This window comes from Aptenodytes patagonicus, chromosome 17, assembly GCF_965638725.1.
Source record: "Aptenodytes patagonicus chromosome 17, bAptPat1.pri.cur, whole genome shotgun sequence".
NCBI classification, from domain to species: Eukaryota; Metazoa; Chordata; class Aves; order Sphenisciformes; family Spheniscidae; genus Aptenodytes; species Aptenodytes patagonicus.
Genome location: NC_134965.1, coordinates 10684413 through 10707461, shown reverse-complemented (window position 1 = coordinate 10707461; position 23049 = coordinate 10684413). Strand labels below are relative to the sequence as shown.

Below are 23049 nucleotides of genomic sequence, written 5' to 3'. Positions count from 1 at the left end.
CTTAAAAGTAATAAATAGCACCCTCTACTTATTAGCCTAGGTATGTGCCTAGAAAAATGTATATTTTGGGAAGAATTTCAGTAGGCAAAATGTCAGAACTTTTTTTTCCCATTATTTCTTTGACAGTTGTCTTTCTGTGCATATATTGTTTCTCTGCTGCATACTTATTGTATGTATCATTTTATTATCCTGAGGCATTTGGGGTAAACAGTTGGCATTTGTACTCCAGTTCTCCGGAAAATTCTCAAGCAGCTTGAGCAGATCCAAAAGACAAGCAAGTGTTGTGTCAGGAATTGTGTTAAACTCTGTAAAATAAAACAGATACGGGCAAGGGGAAACACCCTCTTTTACCAATACTTAGTATATGTTTGTACAGCTGGCAATTTGTGCTCCTTCTTATTCATTGACCTAGAAGTAGCCAACATTTTAATGCGTTCTTGGAGGGGAAAAAAAGGTGTTATGGAAAAGAACTGCCACATCAAAGCCTCTCCTCAGCTTGTAAAATGGTTTCCACCACTACCTTCCTCAACCCTATCGGAACACTCAGCACTTTCTCCCTCTCAAAAGAAAGCAAGCCTTTTTATTAAGAAATGGCCTTAGAGTTTTATTTATATTAAAATGATAAAAGTGACACAAAGCAGTTGAAAATATCTATATAGTTCAAACAAAAGTCCATCAGAGATGTAATGTAAATTCTGTGTAATGTGTCTCTATCAAATCAAGTCATATGATTCAGCTGTTGCATAGAGTGAAGTAAGTACTCACTTTAGGAAAGTGTTACTCTGCGGAATATTTTTAAGTAACTAGAATGTAGTCTAAAACTTCATGCCTATCAAATGGCTTGTATTTTGCTGGTCAGATCTGATGTTCCAAAGTCTTATTTGTGACAAAGGAAACTAAGTGCTTGATAATTGTTTGCACAATACAGGTTCTTGACCATTGTGGATATCGTAATTCCATTTTAATTGCACCTTCCCTTAATGTAAAAGGCTTATATTGAGCCTTTGTTCTCCAGCATTCTGCTCATATTGCTGGATTTTTCACTTAGTGTGCTAAATAATACAGGGAGGCTGAAATAATTTAAAAATAATTTTATGAAAAATCCTTCATTCCATTAAAATCTTTTTTATTCATTGTAGCACAAGCCCACCTTACTGCTGTGTGGACCTTTATTCTTTGCGAACAGGAGAGATGGTCAAGTCCATACAGTTCAAAACTCCTATCTATGATCTGCATTGCAATAAAAGGTAAGGATGTTTACTATACATTTTTTCTGTGTTACGGCATGTAAAATTTCAGCAATGAATACAATTTCTGGCGTATGTGCTCCCTGACTTTATTATTTTGACTTTCCTGTAAGCATAGCTTTGGTTCTCCATTTCTCAAGTAATATTTCAGTTTGAGTACGACAATATGCTTCTCCAATGGCTTTCATACAAGAAGCTCAAAACATTTTACATCTGAAATCATTTAAGCTTCTTTCAGTTGTGATGAGGGTGAGCAGGAATCATTGGAATCCTCTGTCATCCACCTACAGATGGAGAAATGGGATCATCGAGAGTTTAAACAGTATAGAGCACTATAGAGTTTGTCTCTTTTCTTTGTGTTCTATTGTTCTGCCAGATATATTGCCTTCCTGCACATCCAAAAAAATCCTAGTGTGCAGTCTGTGGTCTACAGAAAATAATGTTCCCGTGAGTCAAATAACAAAGCAGCATCTCTTATTTGGGATAACGTCACCTAACTTCTGAGACAAAATGGCTGAGCGTCAGGTTGAAAATACCTTGTTTCCATAGAATTGTGAGTTCAGATTTTTCTGAATTAACTTCAGATCTTCATCTCTCCAAGACACACAAAGCTGAACACCCTTGCAGTTACTTTTTAAGACAGAAGAGAAAACCCCGGGATCCCTACATGAGGATCTTGATCATCCCTTGGCACTCCTGATGAGAGAGTTTGATGCAGTGACTTTGGTCAAAGTCCGTGATTGTGCTGCTTACTTCAGTGCTTCCTTCCACCCGGCTATTACTGTTATTAGTCACTGTATGTCTTGAGGTACCTTATGGAAGTTGTGGAATATGATTCCTGTGCTAAAGGTAGAGCGCTGAATGAAGAAAGTGCTGCCTTTCTTTGGCAATATGTATTTATTTGCTGGAATTGATGGTCCTTCAGTAAGGAAGGTGGCATAATAACATAAATCATTAAGAACAAAACAAAACATCAGAATGATACGTGTCATGGTGCCTGTTTTGTATGGCAGTAGGTAGCATGCTTGCATCTGTGAAGACCATAAAAGAATATGAGCGTGTATTGAACTCATGCAACTAAGGGAAGTTAGCAGTGTTGGAGATTGGACAGGGAAAAAAAACATTAAAAAAAAAAACCAAACTCCCCCAACCCTAGAAGCCACAAAGGTTTTGTTAAACAGACATTTGTCTATCACTGTACCATCAAAATCTAAACATTAATGACTACATTAGGTCAAGTAGAAGTTACAGAAGAAAAGTAGTACTACTGAACAAACACCTTTAATACCACAACTAACCTAATAATGAGGAGGGTATTTTGATGGTGTAAATGTTTAAAGAAGTAAAGGATGGTAGTGGTTGGTTTTTTTTTTTTAATCCCCATCAATCTGCTTATTGTAGGATGTGGGTATGATTGTTATATCAAAAAATAGTTTCACTGAAGTAGTTGAGTTGGTGAGAGTTATGTGCCATGAATAGGTCACTGTTCCTTTAAAAGCTGTCAGAAGGAGTTCAGTACTTATCTGTGCAACTGTCCCTTGAAAAATTTAAAGTTCCCTTGTGTACAGTGTGATGATAGTAAATCTTTCCAGTCTGGCCTCCTAGCAGAAGAAAAATCCAATTGTAAAAACAGTCAAAAGGCAAATCATCATTCAAAGTCTCTCCCAACTAAAAAGTCTTTCCAGGTGCTAATGTTTCTTTTCCTAAGAGGTAAAAATGGAAAAGCTACTTCAAAGCTGTGTGGCTGTATCCAGGGTAGCTGCTTTTCTGGAATGTATCAGATTCTGTTATGATCCAAGGAAAGCTCGCTCTTTCAGATTGCAAATGCATTAAATGTGGCCAAGTGCAGTGCTAATGGTGCGTTAACCATACTATAGACTAATGGAGTCCAAAATTTGAATTTAAAGTAAAACTTCAGTTGCAGAAGAAAGGAAAACTGTTTATTATTTATGTATTTGTACTCTAGAATCGTCCATCTGGTAGGTTTCATTTATGTAGAAAGACAGTACATCTTCAAAGAGTAGAAAACAAAAATCTACAGGATTGGAAAATACTACAATCAAATATACACAGGTTTTCTGTATATACTTAACATTTGCCCATGCATTCAAAGTCTTTCCATTATTCATTGGTTAACTTTCTTTTGGGCCTTGTGGAAGAAGTTAGAATTGATACATTTTCTTTTGTTTTTCTCTCCTGCAGTTTAAGCAATTGGAAGATATGTTGTTTAACTATACTATTCTGTCCAAAACTAATATTAATTTATATATGCAGAGTTTATAACTTTTTAAAATTGAGATTCATAAATCAGAAGGGGGTGAGGAAGCATCTTTTTCACAATAAGAGAGCTACAAGCAAATAAAAAAAATCCTACATGAGTTTCTTGTATGACTTAATGCATCTGAATCCCCCTTGTTGAGTTATGTGTTCTGCCCTCTTACATTTGGCAAGTAAGCTGCTCAGTCTGAAAGTGTACATGTGCTTCCCGTTCTAGGTCTGCAAATCTGTGACTATGAAAGACTTCTGTCCGAAAATGTCCCTTGATTCCTTCCAAGAATTTGTGCTGCTTCTTGTTTCTAGATAGAGGCATACTGATAAACAGAGCAGTGACAACGTCCCAGGATGAGACGTTATAAACCAAAGAGTCCTGAAAGAATTCGAGATACAGAACAGAGCTTATTGCTTTAATCTAAGCTTCTGTATTAGACAAACAGAAAGTGGCTAGTGTTATACCAGCCTATTGAAAAGGCTTCAGGAGTTATCTTGGGAACTACAGATGCAATCTAAGTGTTTTGGTAAATGTGTTGGTAAAAACAGTAGTAAAATCGAATAGCAGACACACAGATAAATCGTGCCTATTGGAGGAGCATTACTACCATTTTGTAGGTAGAAATTGTGACTCAAAACTTATTTATATATCTGAAAACATCAGCAAGCATATGGGTAAGGTATATATTTTTATTTTAGTGTAGTCCTTCACCAAAGAGTCTTACAGGTATTGAGCTTTCATGGAATAAGAAGGAGGTGTTCTTGTGGCTAAACAGTTAAAAATAGGGAGGGGGAAAAAAAAAGAGAAGTTAATGGCTGGTTTTCACACTGATGGGAGATAAGCATCACCCTGTACCCAAGGGTATGTGTTGACACTGATGTGATTCACCATCTTTTTAAACATTATTCTATACTGTAATATGCAATCATAATTTTCAGATAAAGCATTAGGTGTGTATTTTAGTCAGAGATACAATTGATTTTTTGCCACATCTCATCTTTACAATTGAAACTATTAGAACAGCATTTAATAATGCTCCATATTGTCAGCTAATTAAACAAATACTCTCTTATTCTTCCTAATGAGAAAATAATCAGATTATTAATTATGTCATATTGCTAAATGTTCCAGATAGCTGGTAGATTTTATCTGTTTATTTGTCAGCTTCCCGGGTGGTTCTTTCATTTCAAGAGTTTAAGAACTTAGTTTTGGGAAGTCATCAATGTAGATGATGTCTCCTAGTTATAAAGCTTTCAAGATGCTTGACTTTCCAGATTTGGCCTCTTAATTTAGACAGCACGGTGTTTCATGCATAGTTATCACGTGGCTTTTGGTCTGTTACTTGGTTTCAAGTAATGAACAGGTATTTTACAATAAAAGTGTGTATGTGTACAAGTGAATACATAAACATACACCTGTAATTTTGCTAATTGACACAAATCCTGCTTCTCGCAACTGTATTTGTGTGCTGATGTTCTTGGCATGAAAGAAAACCCCCGCTTTTAGTAAATAAGATGGTTTAATAAATTTGCCATGAGATGGGCAATGGGATTATTTCAAATTGAGCTTGTATTCTACCGATTGTTGATTTGATTGTTATTTGAGTCACTGAAAGTAATTCAGGATCCTTGCAATTCCATTCTTTCTTTTTAATGGAGCTTTTACTGCAGGAGGTATATCATAAATATGCTGTGTTGTTCTGTATCAGATCTGTGTACTTCCTGAAATGAAGGTTATGTGGTTGGGATGAGAGAGAATCCTCAATAACTGCCATGTATTGGTAACCTGGCAGTTTATCAGTGTAGAATTTATATTGATGCTTTTGAAATAATTACATTTAGATATTGAATCTTTAAACCAATGCATTTAATGTTTAAAGTACACATTCCATTTCTGTGTTTTCAGGATACTTGTTGTAGTCCTGCAAGAGAAAATTGCCGCCTTTGACAGCTGTACTTTCACCAAAAAATTCTTCGTTACAAGTATGTATAATAATTGAGTTCAGTCTTTTTGCTCTAGTGGTGGAATGAGATAAAACAGATTTTTTTGTTGTTGATTGTTTTTATTTCTAAATCCTCAAAGCAGGTCTCCATGACTTCATTTGGAGTTTCAGGAAATCTGTTGCTTTGGAAAAAAAAAAAACCAAAAAAAACATCCAAGTGTTACTTTGGCTCTTTCGCATATTTGTTGTTGCTGTAACTAACATCTCACTGTTGTGAAGAGTACCTACACTGACATCCATAGGCAGCTGAAAAATTCTTTTGTTCATTTTGCACAAATATGTGCAAACGTTTCAGGTTGTACTCATAAGCAACAGTTTGAAAACACATCGACAACGACCTGCCCACTTTTCATTTTTTGTTGTTCCTTAGGCCCAGGTACATTATTGTTTTGGTTTTTTTTAACGTGTCCTTACTTTAGCTGGCACCAAAGCTCAAGCAGGTCAGTAAAGTGTTGCAGTAAAAAAACTATAGCCAAGTGTTTGCCCGCAGGTGCTTTTACATATATCTTGAGCACGAAGGAACTGTTTGCTCGGAGTCCCCTTTGTCCCTCTGTACCCCACAACTTGCCTCTCAATAGGAGGCAATTGATTGTCATGGGTAAGGTGCCCTCCAAAAGCTCTACTGTAAGTGTCCCTTTGCTGCCCCACATCTGTAACACAGTAATTGATATGTTAGTAGAGGAAAATAGTATGCTTTCTACTGCTTGTGCTCTGCTCTGTCACTGGATGTGGTTAGAATAGGATGTTATTTACCTGCTCCCAAGACTGTGTGTTGTCTGTGTAATGCTAAACACCGAGAAAAAATTAAAATCGTTACCTCTCCAAGCAGCTAGTGACTAGTGCTACTATTTATCAATTAGAATCGCCTCTTAAAATCTGTAGATTACTGAGGGATCATAATTTACTTTGGAAGGATCAGAGTTTTATTGTTAAAAAGGAGAATCTGAAATTTCCTGGATGTATTTTCGGTCACAGTGGGAAAAGTTCTAAATTGTCTTTTCACGTTATCTGTGTATTTTTAAAGAAAAATCTAGTTAGGAGAAGCTCTTTCTTGTAATAGCTTGAAAAAAAGCTGCTTTATGCAGTAATATTAAAGTTGCCAATAGGTGTCAGTTTCTTCCTATGCATGGCTGTAAGATCCTAGGAATCTGCTGGGGTTCAGTGAAGAGAGCCAAATGGGAAAAGACTTGTTTGTGTCCTATTCCTCACTCCTTTTTATTCCACCAAAGAGAATGAGGGTACAAGCCTTGCTTAATTTTAGATGAAAAAGTTAAAAAACCGCAATTAAGTGTGTATTTTGACAATTCTCGTGCTTTTCTAGTTCCAGTTATTGTTTGTTGTTTTTTTAAAAAAGGTACTGCAATTTGTTTTTAAAAATTAATCCACCGAACTGTGTTTTGAGGAACAGGGTTATTCTATTCCTAACCATAACTTTCGATTTGGAGTGCATTTTTGTGAAACAGCGGTGGAATTTAAAAAGGATAAAATAAAGCTTTTGCAGATATTTAGCAAAGTATTTGAAAAACCAAACTCCTGAAATGTCACTATTCACGGTAAATTTCTTCAGCTGTGCTGTGTTTTTAATATGAGAAAGTCAAGATGTTCTCAAACTTTGTTCTAGTTCTGGGTTCCAAAGCTCGGTTAAAGACACCCCTCATTTTGTACTGGGCATTTTAGAAAGCTGCGGGACCCGGCAAACAGCTGGAGCTGCTGCCACCACAGCCCTTCCCCTGTCGCCACCCCGGCTTGCCCATGGCCAGTGATGGGGTGTGACTGGGCAAAAAGTCGTGTGCTTTTTTCCTAGTTGAATGCGTTTCTTGGACCTGTGCTGGCGAATAGTTTTCCTGAGGATTTTGAAGCTTAGTTGTTTCACTTAATAGCTTATGCTATCAAGCAGGAGTTATGCTCTGGCTTGTTGAAGGCTGCAGTAAAGCTTTTGTCTTAAGCTTTCAGATTTCGTATGTGCTGAAATCTCTTCGACCTAAGAGTATATCTTTAAAGGCTTAAGTTACTTTGATGTGTTTTGAAATTTGATGTAAATGAGCTACCTCGTTAGCTGCATAGATTTTTGATAGTCAGCCAACTGGCCAGCAACTGGACTCTTTTGCCCTTTTTTTTTTTTTTTTAATTTAGGAAAGGGCAGCATCAGTTTAAATTGGAAAATTATAAATCCTTGGAAAGGAAACTTGGCAAAAGGTCTTATGGGCCTCTTTGTTTCCCTTATTGGAGCATCCCTGCTCTGCAGGACAGTCAGCCGGTGACCCATCTGGACCTGTCCTCAGCTGGACAGTGGCAGTAAAAATGTCACTGGCTGCCCAGAGAATTTTTCGTCATGAAGAAGATTCTCAGCTGTGTTATCTGACTGCTTTTGGTCAGAAGCAATGGCATAAAAGGTCAAAAATATTAAATGACGATCACTAGCTCTTTGAAGACGTTTCTGTTACTGTGTAAACCACTGCGTAGAAAAATAAAATCTTTTTTTCAAGAAGATTTGGTGATGATGTGGAAATCACATCTTCCATCCATATCAACTAAGCGGCGTGGGAGCCTTAGAACCTCATTGAGAGAGCTAAAAAGCAAACATAATTAAGCAGGAGCTCTCATCCATTTTGTTGACTATTTATACATAGAAACTAAATGCAGAATGTACAATTAAAAACAGTGTCAGGAATTCTGAAGTTTGGTGTTCCTCAGAAATGCTAATGCAGCTGTGTTGCACATGAGTAGTATTTGTCTTTCTGTTTTTGTGGTTGAATGTGTTGCTTAATATATTGTTGTAATAAATATACCATAAAATATTCAGGATGTAGAACATGGTCAAGTTTGTGCTGCTGTTGGGATGTTTAACTCCTGCATTTCCTGATTTTTCTTGAGCAGATTCGACATAGTACTAATCTTTTTTTTCTGCATGTGATTAGATGGAAATGTGCTGATTTGACTTGAATGGCAGCGAGCCAGCACATTTTATTTGTGCCTTTTGTAACAAAAACTCAGTGTACAGGTGCTCCAGTCTTGGTGTGTGAATTTAACACAGGTGCTTAAACTTGAAGGGAAAACATACTGTAGATATTGTAGAAAAATTACCAGGATATCCTATAATCTGTCCTGTGTGGTATTCTTATTTTTAAATGTCTGCTAAGGAAAGGCATAGCATCGGTCTGCAAAGAACTCATGGCAGTAACTTCCATATGGCACTCCGTTCTCTACTGTGCTTATGCTTGGAGCCAACTCCATTTCATTAAGAGAGGGCTTGCATCAAGGGGAAGATAAAACCAAACAGTAATTTTGCATCCTGCACTGTTTTAAGTGCTCACGTGGCCAAACTAAAAAAAATTCATTTAATGCTTATAATAAGAATGTGTTTCCTTTGGTAGTTGTGAATGTCAAGGTGTGGATTTTAAATAGATTTTTAAATAGTTAAGTTTTATTGTGGTTCAGTTAAGATTTCCTTCAGAGTCTTTTTCTGAATACTGCACGTGACTGAACGATCAGAAACGAAAGTGATGTACAGGCTTTTTTTCCCTACTTCGCTCTAAACAATAGATGCAGAAAAGCTGAATTTCATTGATTTCTATTACATCAGTGCTCCCTCAACCCTTCTCCAAAAATGCTTACTTAGTGGAACGTTGATGATTATGAATATGGCCTGATGGATACTTTCTTCTCTGTAAAGAATATCCTTCCCACCCCCTGGGCCCTAAGTAAAAATTATCACAGATAACATCATGCATGTGGCATCATCTTTGTGTCCGATAACTAGTGCCTGCTCAGTTTCTCTGGCCCTTCCACTCCTCATATTGATATATTCTCCATCCATTATTCTCTAGGGATGAAGACAGTTATTGCAGCCATTAGCTGGCACCACATTTCTATTGATGCTGTACAGCTAGAGCCTTAAGAGGTAATTTTCCAGATTTTAGTCAGAGTACTTTATTGTATAGAAAGTCTCAAAAGACTTGCCTAACCACAAGCCAAAAATTATTCAGTGTATATTAAATGCAACCCACCTGCACCTCAAAATGAATAAAAAAAAAAAAAACCCAAAACCAAACGGTGTTTGATATTCTAATTTGCAATTTGGATGGGGTATTCCTATGTTCACTGACATTCACATGCAAGAAATAATATGGTGGTTTCAGTTTGTCACAGGTCTGATCTGGAAATCATCTAGACTTTTTTTGTACGTTTTTGTTAGCTTTGTTAGAATTCCTTTTCCCTGATCGGCAGACAGGGAGCAGTTTGATCTCTTTGCTTTGAAGTAAGAACGCTGGATGTCTTATGAAAATGTTTAATGCCTGAAGAGTTACATTCTTTATGAAGTTCTGTTTGTATGTTTCCCTTCTCAGCTGTGGTCAGTGAGTGGCATTTATCCTGGCTGTCCCACATGGTATAATAACTGATAGGATTCCTGTGTCTGTGGAGGGAGACTCTTCAGTTTAGATCGAAAGTCCTTAAGGCAGGTGGGAAGCGAGCTCCTGTTTCACAGTGTTTTTCTTGATCCATGAAGAGAAGCCAAGTATGATCCTGTGAATTGTATATAAGCCGTTTTTATTTTTATACACACACGCACACACACATACATACATACATACACACCCCCCTTCGCATAATTTGTAACTGCCTTCCCTGAGAAATGTTGATTTGATCTTGCTTTGCTTTTGCTTTTTAACAGCGTTGTTTATAAGAACGTTTTTTCCTGAATGTGGGAATCAGTATATCACTATTGCAGGATAATGTTGAAATACTTTTTGAAAAGGTCTTTAGGGCAGTGCGGTAGATTTATGGAAACGAATGTCTTCGTTGCTTACAGGGTGTTTTGCTATATTGCAGGAAAGTGTAAATACAACAGAAAAATTGCGTAAAGACAGAAATAAGGCATTGGTACCCAAGATGTATATCTATCGTATCTCCTGGGTTTGACAGTTTTAAAGATTATATGTAGAACAGGAAGTGCTGTTTGTTTCTGTGTAAGTTATTTTTATCTAAAGCACCCAAATCCTTAATGTTAAAGGCCAAAACAAAGCCATCTTACTCACATTGTCCTGTACAGGAACAACAACCTCTATAGCAACATTATTATTTATCACTGTCCAATTCTCTGAACAAAAAAAGAAAGTAAACCCTGAAATCCTGTCGAATTTGTGCTAAATTAAACGACCAAGCCAAATGAACACGAAAGGCCACAGATATTTTTAGTAACAGCTCTGGTATTGGTCTTAGACCTATAGAGTAACAGTGAAATACTTAAAACTGCCATGACAGGGAAAGGAGGTCTCTATAGTAATAATAATAATAGTAGTAGTAGTAATAATAATAGCAACAACAATAGCAGTGATGATGATAAAAAATTAAATCTGTGGTCCTTCCCCAAGCTTGTGTGAGGGAATTCTGTTCTTCCGATTGAGGCTAGCACGAAATGCGACTCATTGCAGGGCTGGGTCTGTCATGGGCGTGATGTGTATTATGAATATTGCCCTGCAAAGGCAGGTGATGACAGTAGATATAGCGTTTGTGGCTTTACTTTTTCACTTCATTTCTAGATGGTTTTTTTTTTTTTTTTCAGTGTTAGTAGTGATAATGCTACTATGATTTAAAAAAAAAAAAGGGAAGAAAAAAGAAAAAGGCCCTGGATGGTAAGCATGATTTCACAGTAGGGTGCATCCCGCTGGTTTGCTCTTTTGCTCAGTTTTTATGGGTGATACTTAAACAGAAGGAAGTACAAGAACAATAGAAGAGTTTTGGAAAGTATGTGACAGTGTGAGAGTAATAACATTTACATAGGGCCTTTCATCTAGAAGGAACCCAGAGGAATTTATAAACAATATTACTTTATACAGTTTATAAACAAATAAATTTGGTTTGCTTGGTGATGCTAAAAAAACCAAAAGCCCAAACAAACAAAAAATATTAGATAAAACAAATTATATGACTTGTTTTCCTTGGAATAAACAATGCTTTTGCAACAACAGTATCACTCTACCCGTTATTTATTGTATATACCCTCTTTCATGGATCTGTTCTGGCTGCTTTGGATTGCAAGACTTAAGAATGTAGTTTTGTAATTTCATTACTATAGAGTGCTGTATATTTCATAAGACCTAGAAAAAAATTACTAATTGATTATAAGCTACATCCAGTGACTGAAGAGTAGCATAGCTTTAGTGGGTTATTGTAGCTATTTATTTAAAAATATACAATACCACTGCTTCACAGATTTTTAAAGTGACATCTGGCAAACCTCGAATGATTAAAGGCAAATAATTTTGGTTGAAGAGAGTTACGCATTTTGGAATTTGCTCAGAAAACTGTGTTTAAAAACACTGTACACTTAAGATGGCATATGTCATCTTTAATGAACCTCTCCATACACTGAAACAGAAAAATCTTTGTTTATCCAGTAATCCACTTTCTCAGCAAGGTTTCACTTACTTAGTTTTGCCTTAGTATGTAGGTTAGCCTTGGAGATCTCTGCCCTGACCAGCGTTCCTTGCGTTTGCTGACTGTATCCTATCCCAATGTCATATTCATCATACTCAAAAGAGATGCAATGTCTTCCATGGTTTGAGATCAGAGATAGAATCCTAAGAAGATTTTATAATAGTACTGTCCATACCCATATATTGTATAAACACACAGAGAAGTAGCTTGAAATAAAACTGGACAACAGTAGTATGCATTCCTCACAGATATAAGGTGTGGAATATCCATTAAAAAAAAAAAGTTACAGTAATTATGAGGATAATTCTTATAACTGATACCAAAAAAGGATGAGTATGTATCAGTGCAGAGGAAATCAAAGAGAACTGGGGAAAAGAAAGCAGTGAAAATTACGGAAAAAGGAAGTTTTCCTATTAAACTGACAGGAAAAAAAAAAGAAAAGAACAACTTACTAAAAATGGTTTTCATTAAAGAGTAAAAACAAAGTCAAGATAGAGGGGATGAAAGTCTGGCAAATATCACAAACAGATTTTTTTTTTCTAATTTTTTATTTCTTTCTGGACTATAAAAATAAGTGTAGAGAATAAGAGTTCTCACAATATGCTATGAAATTAAAAAACAACCGGTAGTGTCTTAAGATAAGCATGTTGGGATGTGTTTGAAGAAAAGCAATGTTCTGGATGCTTCTGATTTGGCTTTTTCATTCCTTTTTAGCTTCATTCATTCGCACGTTAATTTGCAACAGTTTACTGCATGTCATTTTACAGTGCTTTTTAGTGAGGTCTGAGAAGGAAACGTAGCTGTACTCTGGGTAAGGAGCCGTATTCAGTTGCGAGTACATTGTAACGTAAACTGAAAATAAGTTCTGACTTAGCTCAGACAAGTTCTGACTGTTAGAATCAGGTTTTTCTAGAGAGAAACGTTGCCTTCTAGTGCATATTTAGGTCTGAATACTTTGTCATGACAAGACTGTCTTTAGCTCTTCATTAATGGAGCCATTCAGGCTGTGTAGGATGTTTCTGAAGAAGGACCAAGAGGAAAAATTACAGTCTTAACTATGATAATGCTCACTTCTGGGGGAAAATTGTTATTAAAGTACTGGTCACTCACCTCCATTGCATATTTTTTTAAACAGGTCATGTTGGTATGTATTATATTTGGTATATATGCAGAGTCCCTTAGAGCACATACATCATCCATACTTCATGAATCAGAAGGGCACATATATAGAACATATCCAAAGATATTGATTGGACTTGTAGAGGTATCATGGGTGAGAGATGCACGGCTCTGGTCCTCCTGAAGAATTGAGCTGTTGAAAGCTTATATGTCTGTAGACTTTTAATTGCCTCTGGGATTCCAAAGATTGTGTGCTTGAATGTGAAGTACTGAACTGCCAAGTTTTTATGGATATTGGGAATCCCTGCAGTGTTTAGCCCCCAACTCTCCATCCCATACTGGGCTTTTGAGTGTGTGTATATACATATATATTATTTTTTTAAGCTTTTTTTTTCCTCATGAAAAAGCTGTGGAGCTTGATGAAGAGCTGCCCCGATACAAATGGTTCAAGTTTTCATAGTGGCATGTTTTGTGATTTATTGGCTTAATCTCTGTTATAGCTGACATGACTTTTAATGGCCCTGTTCCTCTTAACAGTGTTTTCCCCATGCGCTGTTTGTTTAAAAGCTAAGTGGGAGGAGAGGAATGTGTTGCTTTTCTCTTCTTGGCTGCTGTGTGTGTATTCACACTGCCATTATTGAAGCTAGAGGATGAGCTTTTTAAAAACAATTTAAGGAAAGGACTGGAGCCTTAGTTTTCTGTAGGAGCACAGATCAATGGAAGGATCCAGAGTCAGAGAAGTGCATATTTGTGTGAGTTTTCAGAATGAGTAGGGGAGGTGACTTTGTTTATTATGGGCATATGGATATGAATCTCCAAAGGGTGGTAGAGATTTTTATAAAAGTAATTGAAAAATAATGTAAAATAAACATGCCTTCTCTTTGCTCGCTCATTAAGCAAACATTTGTATAGCTCTTTGGAGAACTTTAAGTAACTTCTAGGATTCCTGTATTCTCAGTAAAACCAAAGATATAAAGTCAGCACAGCAGCAAGAAAGCTAAAACCATCTTTGAATCCAAATAATCACAAACTCCATGCTTATTTTAGATTATAATTTTATAACTCAGTTATTAAAAAAAAAAAGACAGGAAGAAACTAAGAAATTGTAATGCTAAAGAATTTATCTATGGTACCATTTCAGTGTAGGTAAAACTTGCATCTTGGAAATGGGAATACCAAGGCAGAGAATATGAGGTACCGGGGTGCTACCCGTGAAATCCTCGGCTGTTAGCCAAGTCCCTATTCGGAGGGAGCCTGGAGCCCATTTCTTATTCATCAGTGTTGCTTAGGCCAGCACTGGTTGGAGTTCTTGGGCGTAGGAACTTTAATCAAGTTAGCAGAAAAACTTGCACTTCAGTTCAGACTTTCAAAATAGTATTTTTCTGCTTTTGCCTTTTCACAGCTTTAAAGTAGTGCATTTCCTCTGTGTGTCATCATAAAGCACAGAGGGAGAGAGTAACGGAGTACTTAAAAACATTTTAAATAGTTTCCAGTAGGCTTTCACCTATATTTTTGTGGATGATAGTCCCAGTAAAGCTTCTCCTAAGATCAGATGTTTTTTAGTACTTGCTTGATTTGCTGTGCTTTTGGAAGGACTTTCCCCGAGTGATCTTTTCTTGGATGACCTCTCCATGCTGTCATTAAAACTTGGAAACTTTGGTCTTCTTGACAGTTAGTTCTGCATTCTCATTATGTTCACTGCTATTGTAAACATGCTAAAATTGCTGCTGTTGTTGCTTAGAATGGATTTTTCCTCAGTTGTTTTGAAGTTTAGAAGAAATAGAAGTTAATCTTTAAGAGAGTTAGGCTGGTAACGATTGGATGGCCGAGCTTGATAGGTCACGCTGTGTCTGTCTCTTCATTTGCCTAGTAGATGATGTTCTGCTGACTCCAGCTGTTTTTTTGGAAAGCAGAAAAACAATTTGCTTTTCCTTCCCATAAAGTATAACCCTTTGTTTATCCTTGTACTGCTGCAAGTTTCCAAAATGCAGAGACTTGCAAAGAGAAGAAAGGGAGGAAATAGCTCTTTTTTTACACTGTTTTTCATATTGGAGAGTAGAGTTTAGTACCGAGTTGAATTGTTGACCTCTGTGGAGGTTATTATTAGCATTGGCTGATTTGTGTGTGGGGCTGTGTCTGATTGACGGAGTCCAGTTCATGGAACAAACTACCTGCAGTGGGTCTGGTGAAGACTCTTGCAGTTTTTCCGAAGATAACTTTTTTATGATTTGATTAATTTTTTATTTGAAGAATAATGCTTTTTGCAGTTCTCCAATTACTTCAGTTCACTGAAGTAGTTGAGAACAGCTCCCTTTCCAAGCAAGACGTTTCTTTTTGTTACGAGTTGTTGAACTGCTTGGGTTTTGTCATTACAGGGCATCTGTTGGCTGATACTCCTTTTGTTTTCTGCTGTAAAGATGTCACTAGGTGCTTGCAGAGTTTAGGAAATGCAAGTGACTGATTCTAAAGTCACTGTAGAGATTCATATGATGAGGGCTATCATCTGACAGCTTTTAATGATATTTATTTTCCTTCCCTTTTATGTATAAAATACAAAGTTTGGGGGGCCTGAATGTCTTTACTGACCCAGATAAGAATTGTTGAAGCAGAAGCCAGCATTAAAACCTTACTGGTCCTGATCTATAATGTCATCGGAAGAACACGTTTGTATTTACAACCTAGGGTTGTATTTAAAACCTTTTTTTGCTTGCTTTGTTCCTTAAGAGGCTCTGGCTACCCACATTTTATGCACTTCTGGAATGCAATAACAATTGTGGCATCATCTCTTCAGAATTCGTTTTCCTTCCTGAGATGAAGGCAGTGATAAGGCCTTACAAAATATTCACTTGGTTTTGCTTTCCTGGCCTGAGATGGATTTAATTGGATGAATTGCTGCTTTTCTCCTTCCATTGCTTTATGACCTTTGAAATAGCTTGCTATGATCTTTCGAAGTCTGCAATACTCTCACTGCGCTTCTCTTAAAAAATGAAATAAGGAGCTGTTTCTCTTAGATGGCATGAAGAGTATAGCAGCTGTTTCTGCACATGCCCAGCAAAATGCCATCAAATGTGTCTAAGTGTTGTCAAATGTCAGTTACACCTATGTGCTGTAGTTAACACCCTCCCACGCACCTTTTTCACCATTTTGCAAGCCTTGAAAATAATGCCATTAAACTTTTAAGTCTGTTGTCCTCACTAAATGTTCTGGACGATTTGGGGGCATGTTTGAAAAGACCCTGATATTTGCAAAAAGAAGGCGGTGAATTGGTTTGCTTTTTCTCACTGTGGCTGGCAGATCAGTACCCAAGAGTCTGACACAAGAGACTTTGGGGAAATAGAAGCTTAGCTAGCTGTATCTTTTTTTTTAATGTTGCTTCTCAGAATGCAGTGTAGGATTTTATGCAATAAATTGCAGTTGTTGGTTATATGTGTTCTTCTAAAATGCTGTTTGCCTGATCTCGGTGTTCCTTACGCCTGTGATACAGGATCAGCTAACTAGGGCTCCTTTAAATGAGACCCACATGCCGAACTTCTTAAATGTTTTGTTTCTTGGCCAACCAGTGAGAGAATATGAATTACTAAATTGTCTATATTAGCCTAAGAACGGATGAAAACGGAGATAAACCATTTGCTTGATAGTCCCCTCCTTCCCCCCATTCTCTCCCCGCCTTACTCAATGTTTCTTTTTTATATATACGTTTTAGTGTACAAGAACGGATTTAGGTCTAGTAAATGGTGTTAGTTTACTAGCTTAAATTTGCACACTCAAGCTCAGATCTTGTTATCAGGACCCTAATTAGTAAACAGTTCTGTGGCTTCATCCATATGACTTTAGTATCTGAACTTTCAGACTCTTACCTTGACAGGGGATCCCACTGAAATCAGCCTGCTGGAACCACGCAGCGCGGACGTTTACCGTGTCAGGGCTAGAATACTAAAGTTCAGATACATCAGCAGGATTTGAACGCTAAATACAGGCAAGGGTTATATGCTGATGTAGAAAGAGCAGCCGTCCACCCGAAAGAGCTTAATCCAGAATGACGAAAAACAAAGGAGGGGAAACAGGACATGGAAATAGGACAGTAATAGCAATTAGGATGAGGGTCACCATGCTACTTTTAATTGTAGATTACTTAAGCTTTTCTTTTATGTTTAACCATTATCTAATTGTTTTCAACAATTTAAAATTCTGTATTTTTAATTTTAATAGTGTGATATTCTTGGTTGTGGGTTTGGGGGGGGATTTTTTGTTTTTTAACTCAGACTTTATGTATTAAATTACATTTAACATGGGCCTGATTAATTTTAAGCCTTGCCATATTTTCATTCCCAGCTATTTTCCAGTGGCTTTCTATTATAGGTATTGTCACCTTTTAATCCTCAGGAGTAGTTCTCTATTTTATGTTCATCTTTATGTGCATGTATATATCTATTTTTAATGATAATATAAAGGTAATGAAAAGCAGATGAACAATGGAAAATTTGCCACCGATTTTAAAGGAATTACAAATTCACTCACTGTGTAAAGTTAAGTGTGTGCAAAAATATTTTGAGAAGCAAAGGGCTTGTATATAGAATTATTAAAAACAAAACCAAAAGCATAATACACCCTTTCATACCACAAAAATTTAGAAGAGATTGAAGCTAACTGAAACTGTTGACCAATAGAAAGACATCAATCAAGTAAAATTAATTAAAATGTGAAAATACAGAACCAATCCAGTCAAACTTTTAAATATCCCCCTCACCCCACTGTATCAAAATGGCATTGAAAAAATGCAAACACAAGGAGAAACGAGTATTTACACATAATTAACTGTTCAAAATAGCTCATCTAACCACAGTCTTATCTTTAGGAACAAATATGCAAGCATTTACTGAGTGATATTAGCAATTGAAAGGTTTTTGTTTAGACTTTTTGTTTTCTTGGCAATAAATAAAATTCTTTGTAAGAAGTCATTAAGATATTTCTTAATGTTGCCTTTTAAAACTTTTCAGGCTGCTATCCTTGTCCAGGGCCAAACATGAATCCTATTGCTCTTGGAAGCCGTTGGCTTGCTTATGCAGAAAATAAGGTAAGGAAAGGTTTAATTTCAGAAAATACTTCTCTCTGTTTCTAGATTTCATTCTAGCTTTTGTATATATGGGGCAGGGGAAAGAAAAGTCTCAGAAAAAAGGTATGTGAAGAAGATCATCTGTAAGAGGACTTGCATAATGATGACAGACCTAATCTTTGACCTGCACTGGTTGGATTTTGGTGTTCATATATGTCATATCCTTACTCTGCACATTTGATTTAAGCTCATGAACTTGGTAGGCATAAATACGTAAGTAGTGTAGGCAGAGAAGACAGCTATCAGTGTGTTTTCAGTGAGGTCACTCAGTCAACCCATTTTGCTTTTTAAAAGTTTAAAGCACTTAATTATGGACACTTCTGAAAGGCAGGGAAGTGAGGATTCCAAAATTTGATTTGGGGAAACTGAGTCTGGACAGAGCCAGTGGGTTTGTCTGAAACAACACAGCAATGCACTTTGTGGATTAGGAAATAGCGTTAAAATGCCCACATTTTAACATCTTTGCTGAAAATATTAGGCTCCAGGAAAAAAAATGAAAATGTTGAAATAATTTTTCTTATTTCTAGAGGCAAAAGAAGAAAACAGATCCCAAGCAAAAAAATTATCACTCTTTTTACCAGCCCTAGGCCAGAGAAGAGATTGTGTATTTAAAGCTTGAAGTGTTTGAAAACTTTAAATTCAACTTCTCATGCCTTATTTTTATTTCAAAGCAGATGTTTTTTCTCCCTTCCACCTGTGACTGGAATAGCTGTTTTGAGAGCTGAACCAGAAATTATCAGAGAGGGAGATTTTAGAAATGTATTTCTTGTTATACTTTTTCAAGCACAACTGATTTCTCTCCAAATTCAGGCCTGCCTTTCCTTTAATGCCACGCCCATATGGTTTTGTAAAACTTAACCAGTCAGCCTGGCATTTAAAAAGTACTGCTGCCAAAAATGTAAGCCACTGATCAGCAAAATAATTATATCACAAAAGGAATTTAAATGGCTTGTGTGCTCCCAGGTATATTCACTGTGGACTTCCCCTTTCTCCCTAGTTTAACTAAAATGAAATACAAAGCAGAATAAAAATAAAAATAAAACCAAATATAAGCAGGAAAGGAAAGCCTGTAGAAACAAATACATCTTACAGTGATTTTTAATTTTCTTTTAGCTAAAACTGTTAAACAGGCAACATGTTCTGTGTACAAGCAACAAGTATCTATAGTTTTTTGCCATTTTATTAGGTCAGAAGCACAGATTCTATTGTTAGTTAGGGTTCAAAGGCAAAAACTGCTTTTGTAGGTTGATGGCAGGTAGAAGAGTCTTGTTTTGATTTATTAACTTTGAAGGAAGGCAATGTAGAGTAAACCCCATGTACATTCCTTTAATCTATTAAACATAAAGTTTAAAGTAGCTCTCTTCCTTTGTCATTTCTTTGCTTGCTAGTCATAAAAAGAAGGGGAAAGCCACACTCAGATTCTTAGAATGTCTGATATTTAATGTTACATATACATGGCTAAAGCTTTTGATTATATTTATTTAAATTTATTTGTGGTATTGCTGCCAGACCAAAAATCCCACCATTTCAAAGTTTATGAATTCTTAGTGACTACTCATCTTGTAATTGAAAACTGGAGTTGAGTACGCGACAGTCTGGGTGGCACCCAGAAGATTATAAAAAGGGGTTAAGTGTCTCAGCAGGGCTTTTTGCTATTTGTAGGAAAAAACACACCACTGTACATGATAAATAAGAGCTATGGTAATGGGTTATGGGTTTGTGTAGTTTAATAGTAGTTACTTGGTTGCTGTCTGTCTTCTTGTAGCTGATCCGATGCCATCAATCCCGTGGTGGAGCCTGTGGAGACAACATTCAGTCTTACACTGCCACAGTCATTAGTGCTGCCAAAGTGAGTACATCATCTGCTGCTGGGAGAGGTTATCATGTAAGATAATTATTAGGTTTCCCTGCTGAATTGTACTGTGTGTCATCGTCCTCCCCCCCTGCCCCATTCACAAAAGAGGAAAACACGGTAAGAAACATGCTAGCATTAGCACCGGGCATATGGTCCTGATCCTGCAAATCTCCCAGTAGCCATTGTTTTTCACAAAGTATTCCTGTCCTCCTGAATTGATTTTTTTTTTTTATTTTATTTATTACAAACAGCTATTCATATTACTGACCCCTGTTACAGGAAAATCATAGTAAAATGGATTTGCATAATGGCTATTCATAATATTACAAGTTTACGTGATTAGAAATTAACATTGTGAATTATTAGTCTTTTAGCATCATGAAAACTGACTTTACAAGTGCTTGGTGCTTTTTGGACTCAGTCACACTAGCATTATATGTTTTAATCTCTCTGAAGGATGACAGCGCAGTATTGGAGCTAATTAATTACCTGGCAGCTTTCTTTGAAGGCTAGACTGTTTACATATAGGTTCCATTGCCTAGTTTTCTTAGTTCAGATGACATTATAATATCCCTCTGTTTTCAGAGAAATGTCTGGGTTTTCATAGTATCAAAAGAAGACTATGGCTTGGAAAAATCTTAAACGAGCCAAAGAGTAAGCAGAACTGTTGTTTTACTATTCCCCACCCCCCCGCTCCTTTCCTTGAGGACTTGCCTGCAACATTTTGCCAAGTAATTTCTTTTTCTCACACACACACACACACACACACACACAGAGTGAGTTTTGGCATTGTCTGGCAACCTTCGTGCTGATTACAAGCTTTCATTGTAACCACTAGCCTTTTCATTTCTGATAGGCACAACAAAGCAAATCTAATAATAGGAATTAAATGACAGCACAGAACAGAAAGCTCAGCGTCACTGAAGAAAACAACAGTTACAAGAACCCACAAAGAGAGACATAGGGCATGCCACCTCATGTAAAAACAAAACATGAAAACAAACATATTCCATCAGCATAGCTTTGGACACAATCTCACTGTGGCTGCAGGAGGAGAAAAAAAATCAGTTTTTTACATTGTTGAGGACAACTTGAATTGCTGTTCTTCTGAAGACATCTGAAACTTGCTGTATCTCTGCATACTTTTACCGTCAGCAAAAAAATAAAAAATGGGGGAAAATCTCCCCATACTCCTTCAATCTCAGCATTATTAACATGTTTTTTTATAGCACAGGTAAGTTTGAAAAACCAATTGGCTTAGCATGATCAGATGTGGTAAAATCTTACAAATGGATCACTTCTGCCAAAGCCAAGCCTAGTCATGACTGAAGAACAACAGGCCAAAGCTTCCTTAAACCATATAATGATTGTCAAAGCATTCCAGTCGGGATTGAAGACTAAGCACTATTCTGTCTAATTTTTTTTTGACAGACTACAAAAAATCTAAAAAAGGAGGATATCTGTTATAGCCCTAACCCACAAAGACCGTGGATAACTAAGCTTTAAAGCCAGTAAGGACCAAGACGATGACCTTACCTCCTGAGTAGTACTAGCCAAGGATCACAATCCAGAAATTCCCACATTAAGCTGAACGTGTGCAAACACTGAAGTAGTGATATTGCATCATGTGAATAGCTACTGAAGATAAAATATGTTTATAATCGTAGGAAAGAAAAAGATTGTTAGCCTCTGTACAGAGATAAAGTAATAGTGAAAGTCAGGAAAACGGATAATCATAAGGGCACAATCTGTATACTACTTTGTATTTTGCCTAGCACATTGCTTTTGCTCTTGACTGGCTGTTAGATGTTACTGTAATAGACAAGATTAATACTCATATACTTTTAAATATTTGCATGATTTGGCTCTTGAGTATATCTCAGCCTTACTGTATTAATTTGTTATTTATATCTGAGTGAGCAACACTAAATCTGAAATGTTTAACTTACTACTGATTTCACTGAATCTTGGCTTCGTATCTAGCAAGTTTTCATCTCTGATAACTGAAAAGCTTTCTTGTTGGCAAATATACTCCAAATATCTGTTGCTCTTTGTCCATCTCATTGCCTCACCAAAAACTTGACTCCCTGCTTAAGTAAGTCTTCGTTTATAAATCTCTGCTGCTGTTATATCTTATCAGCCTGCAATGGTTTGTAATTCGTTTGCTTTGATCAGCAGAGGTACTAGCTTTTTTGAAAGTGGATGTCCTTTTCTGTTGCCTACACTGCTGCTTTTTGGTTCAGAAGTGGTTCCATAAAAGTTCTCGTTCTGTCAGATTATCTTGGGTTACAGCCTTGTCTCTGTTTGGGTTCCAATTTCTTATTGAAGGAAGTGAAAGAACCTTCACGTAAAGGAGAAAGATAAAGCTGAGAGTGAAGAGTAATTTCAACAGGGTCACTTTTGAGAATTACCTTTCAGATCCTCTGTAGAAGGTCTCAGTGGCAGTACAGAATACTTACTTTAATGGTATTCCCTGTGATGAGAAATGTTTTTGAATGTCCTGGTAGCGAACGATGGGTTTGTCCTCAGTGCGATGTACTGCTGTGTACTAGACTTGATGCAGCAAATAAATTTCCTCCTTAATCAACGAAGTTAGGAGTCAGAAGCTCCCCCGTTAACTGAGAATACCGAGGTCAAAATTGTGGTCATGTTGGAGTGTGTTGTTTACTGGTGCAAGACTCTTGTTATTCTGGTAACATTATGAAGAATTCCTTTACATCATCTTCCCATTTGATTTTTAATTCCTAGAAGGACTTTATTTTGAACATTGAACTTTTTCCTGTTTCTCCTTAGATGCATCTTGCAAGAACGTTGCTTTCTGCTGTTGCTGGAAAAAACACATGCATTTTTTTCCTAGCTCAGTCTTATTTTCCTTTCCCCACATTTGTTTGGTGGCTTTCTGTCTGTTCATGTTCTAAAAAGCTTTGATAATTTCTGTAATTTGGGCAAGCGGAAAATTTCTGGAAATAGAAAATGTGTCAAGATTTCAATTTAGGTTAATGTTTA

At 36.7% G+C, this 23049-nt stretch overlaps 1 protein-coding gene across 8 annotated transcripts in view; it reads left to right on the top strand.

Moving 5' to 3' along the window:
* BCAS3 (BCAS3 microtubule associated cell migration factor) overlaps positions 1–23049 on the top strand; it is a 376438-nt gene that overhangs the window by 52592 nt on the left and 300797 nt on the right. For all 8 annotated transcript variants that reach the window (XR_012996666.1, XM_076354322.1, XM_076354320.1 and 5 more), the window contains exons 8-11: positions 1140–1247; positions 5422–5498; positions 18073–18149; positions 19954–20037. Coding sequence is in view for 7 of the 8 variants with exons in the window: in XM_076354322.1 (XP_076210437.1) it covers positions 1140–1247; positions 5422–5498; positions 18073–18149; positions 19954–20037 (346 nt within the window). In the remaining variant the exon portion in view is untranslated. The remainder of the gene's footprint in view (positions 1–1139; positions 1248–5421; positions 5499–18072; positions 18150–19953; positions 20038–23049) is intronic.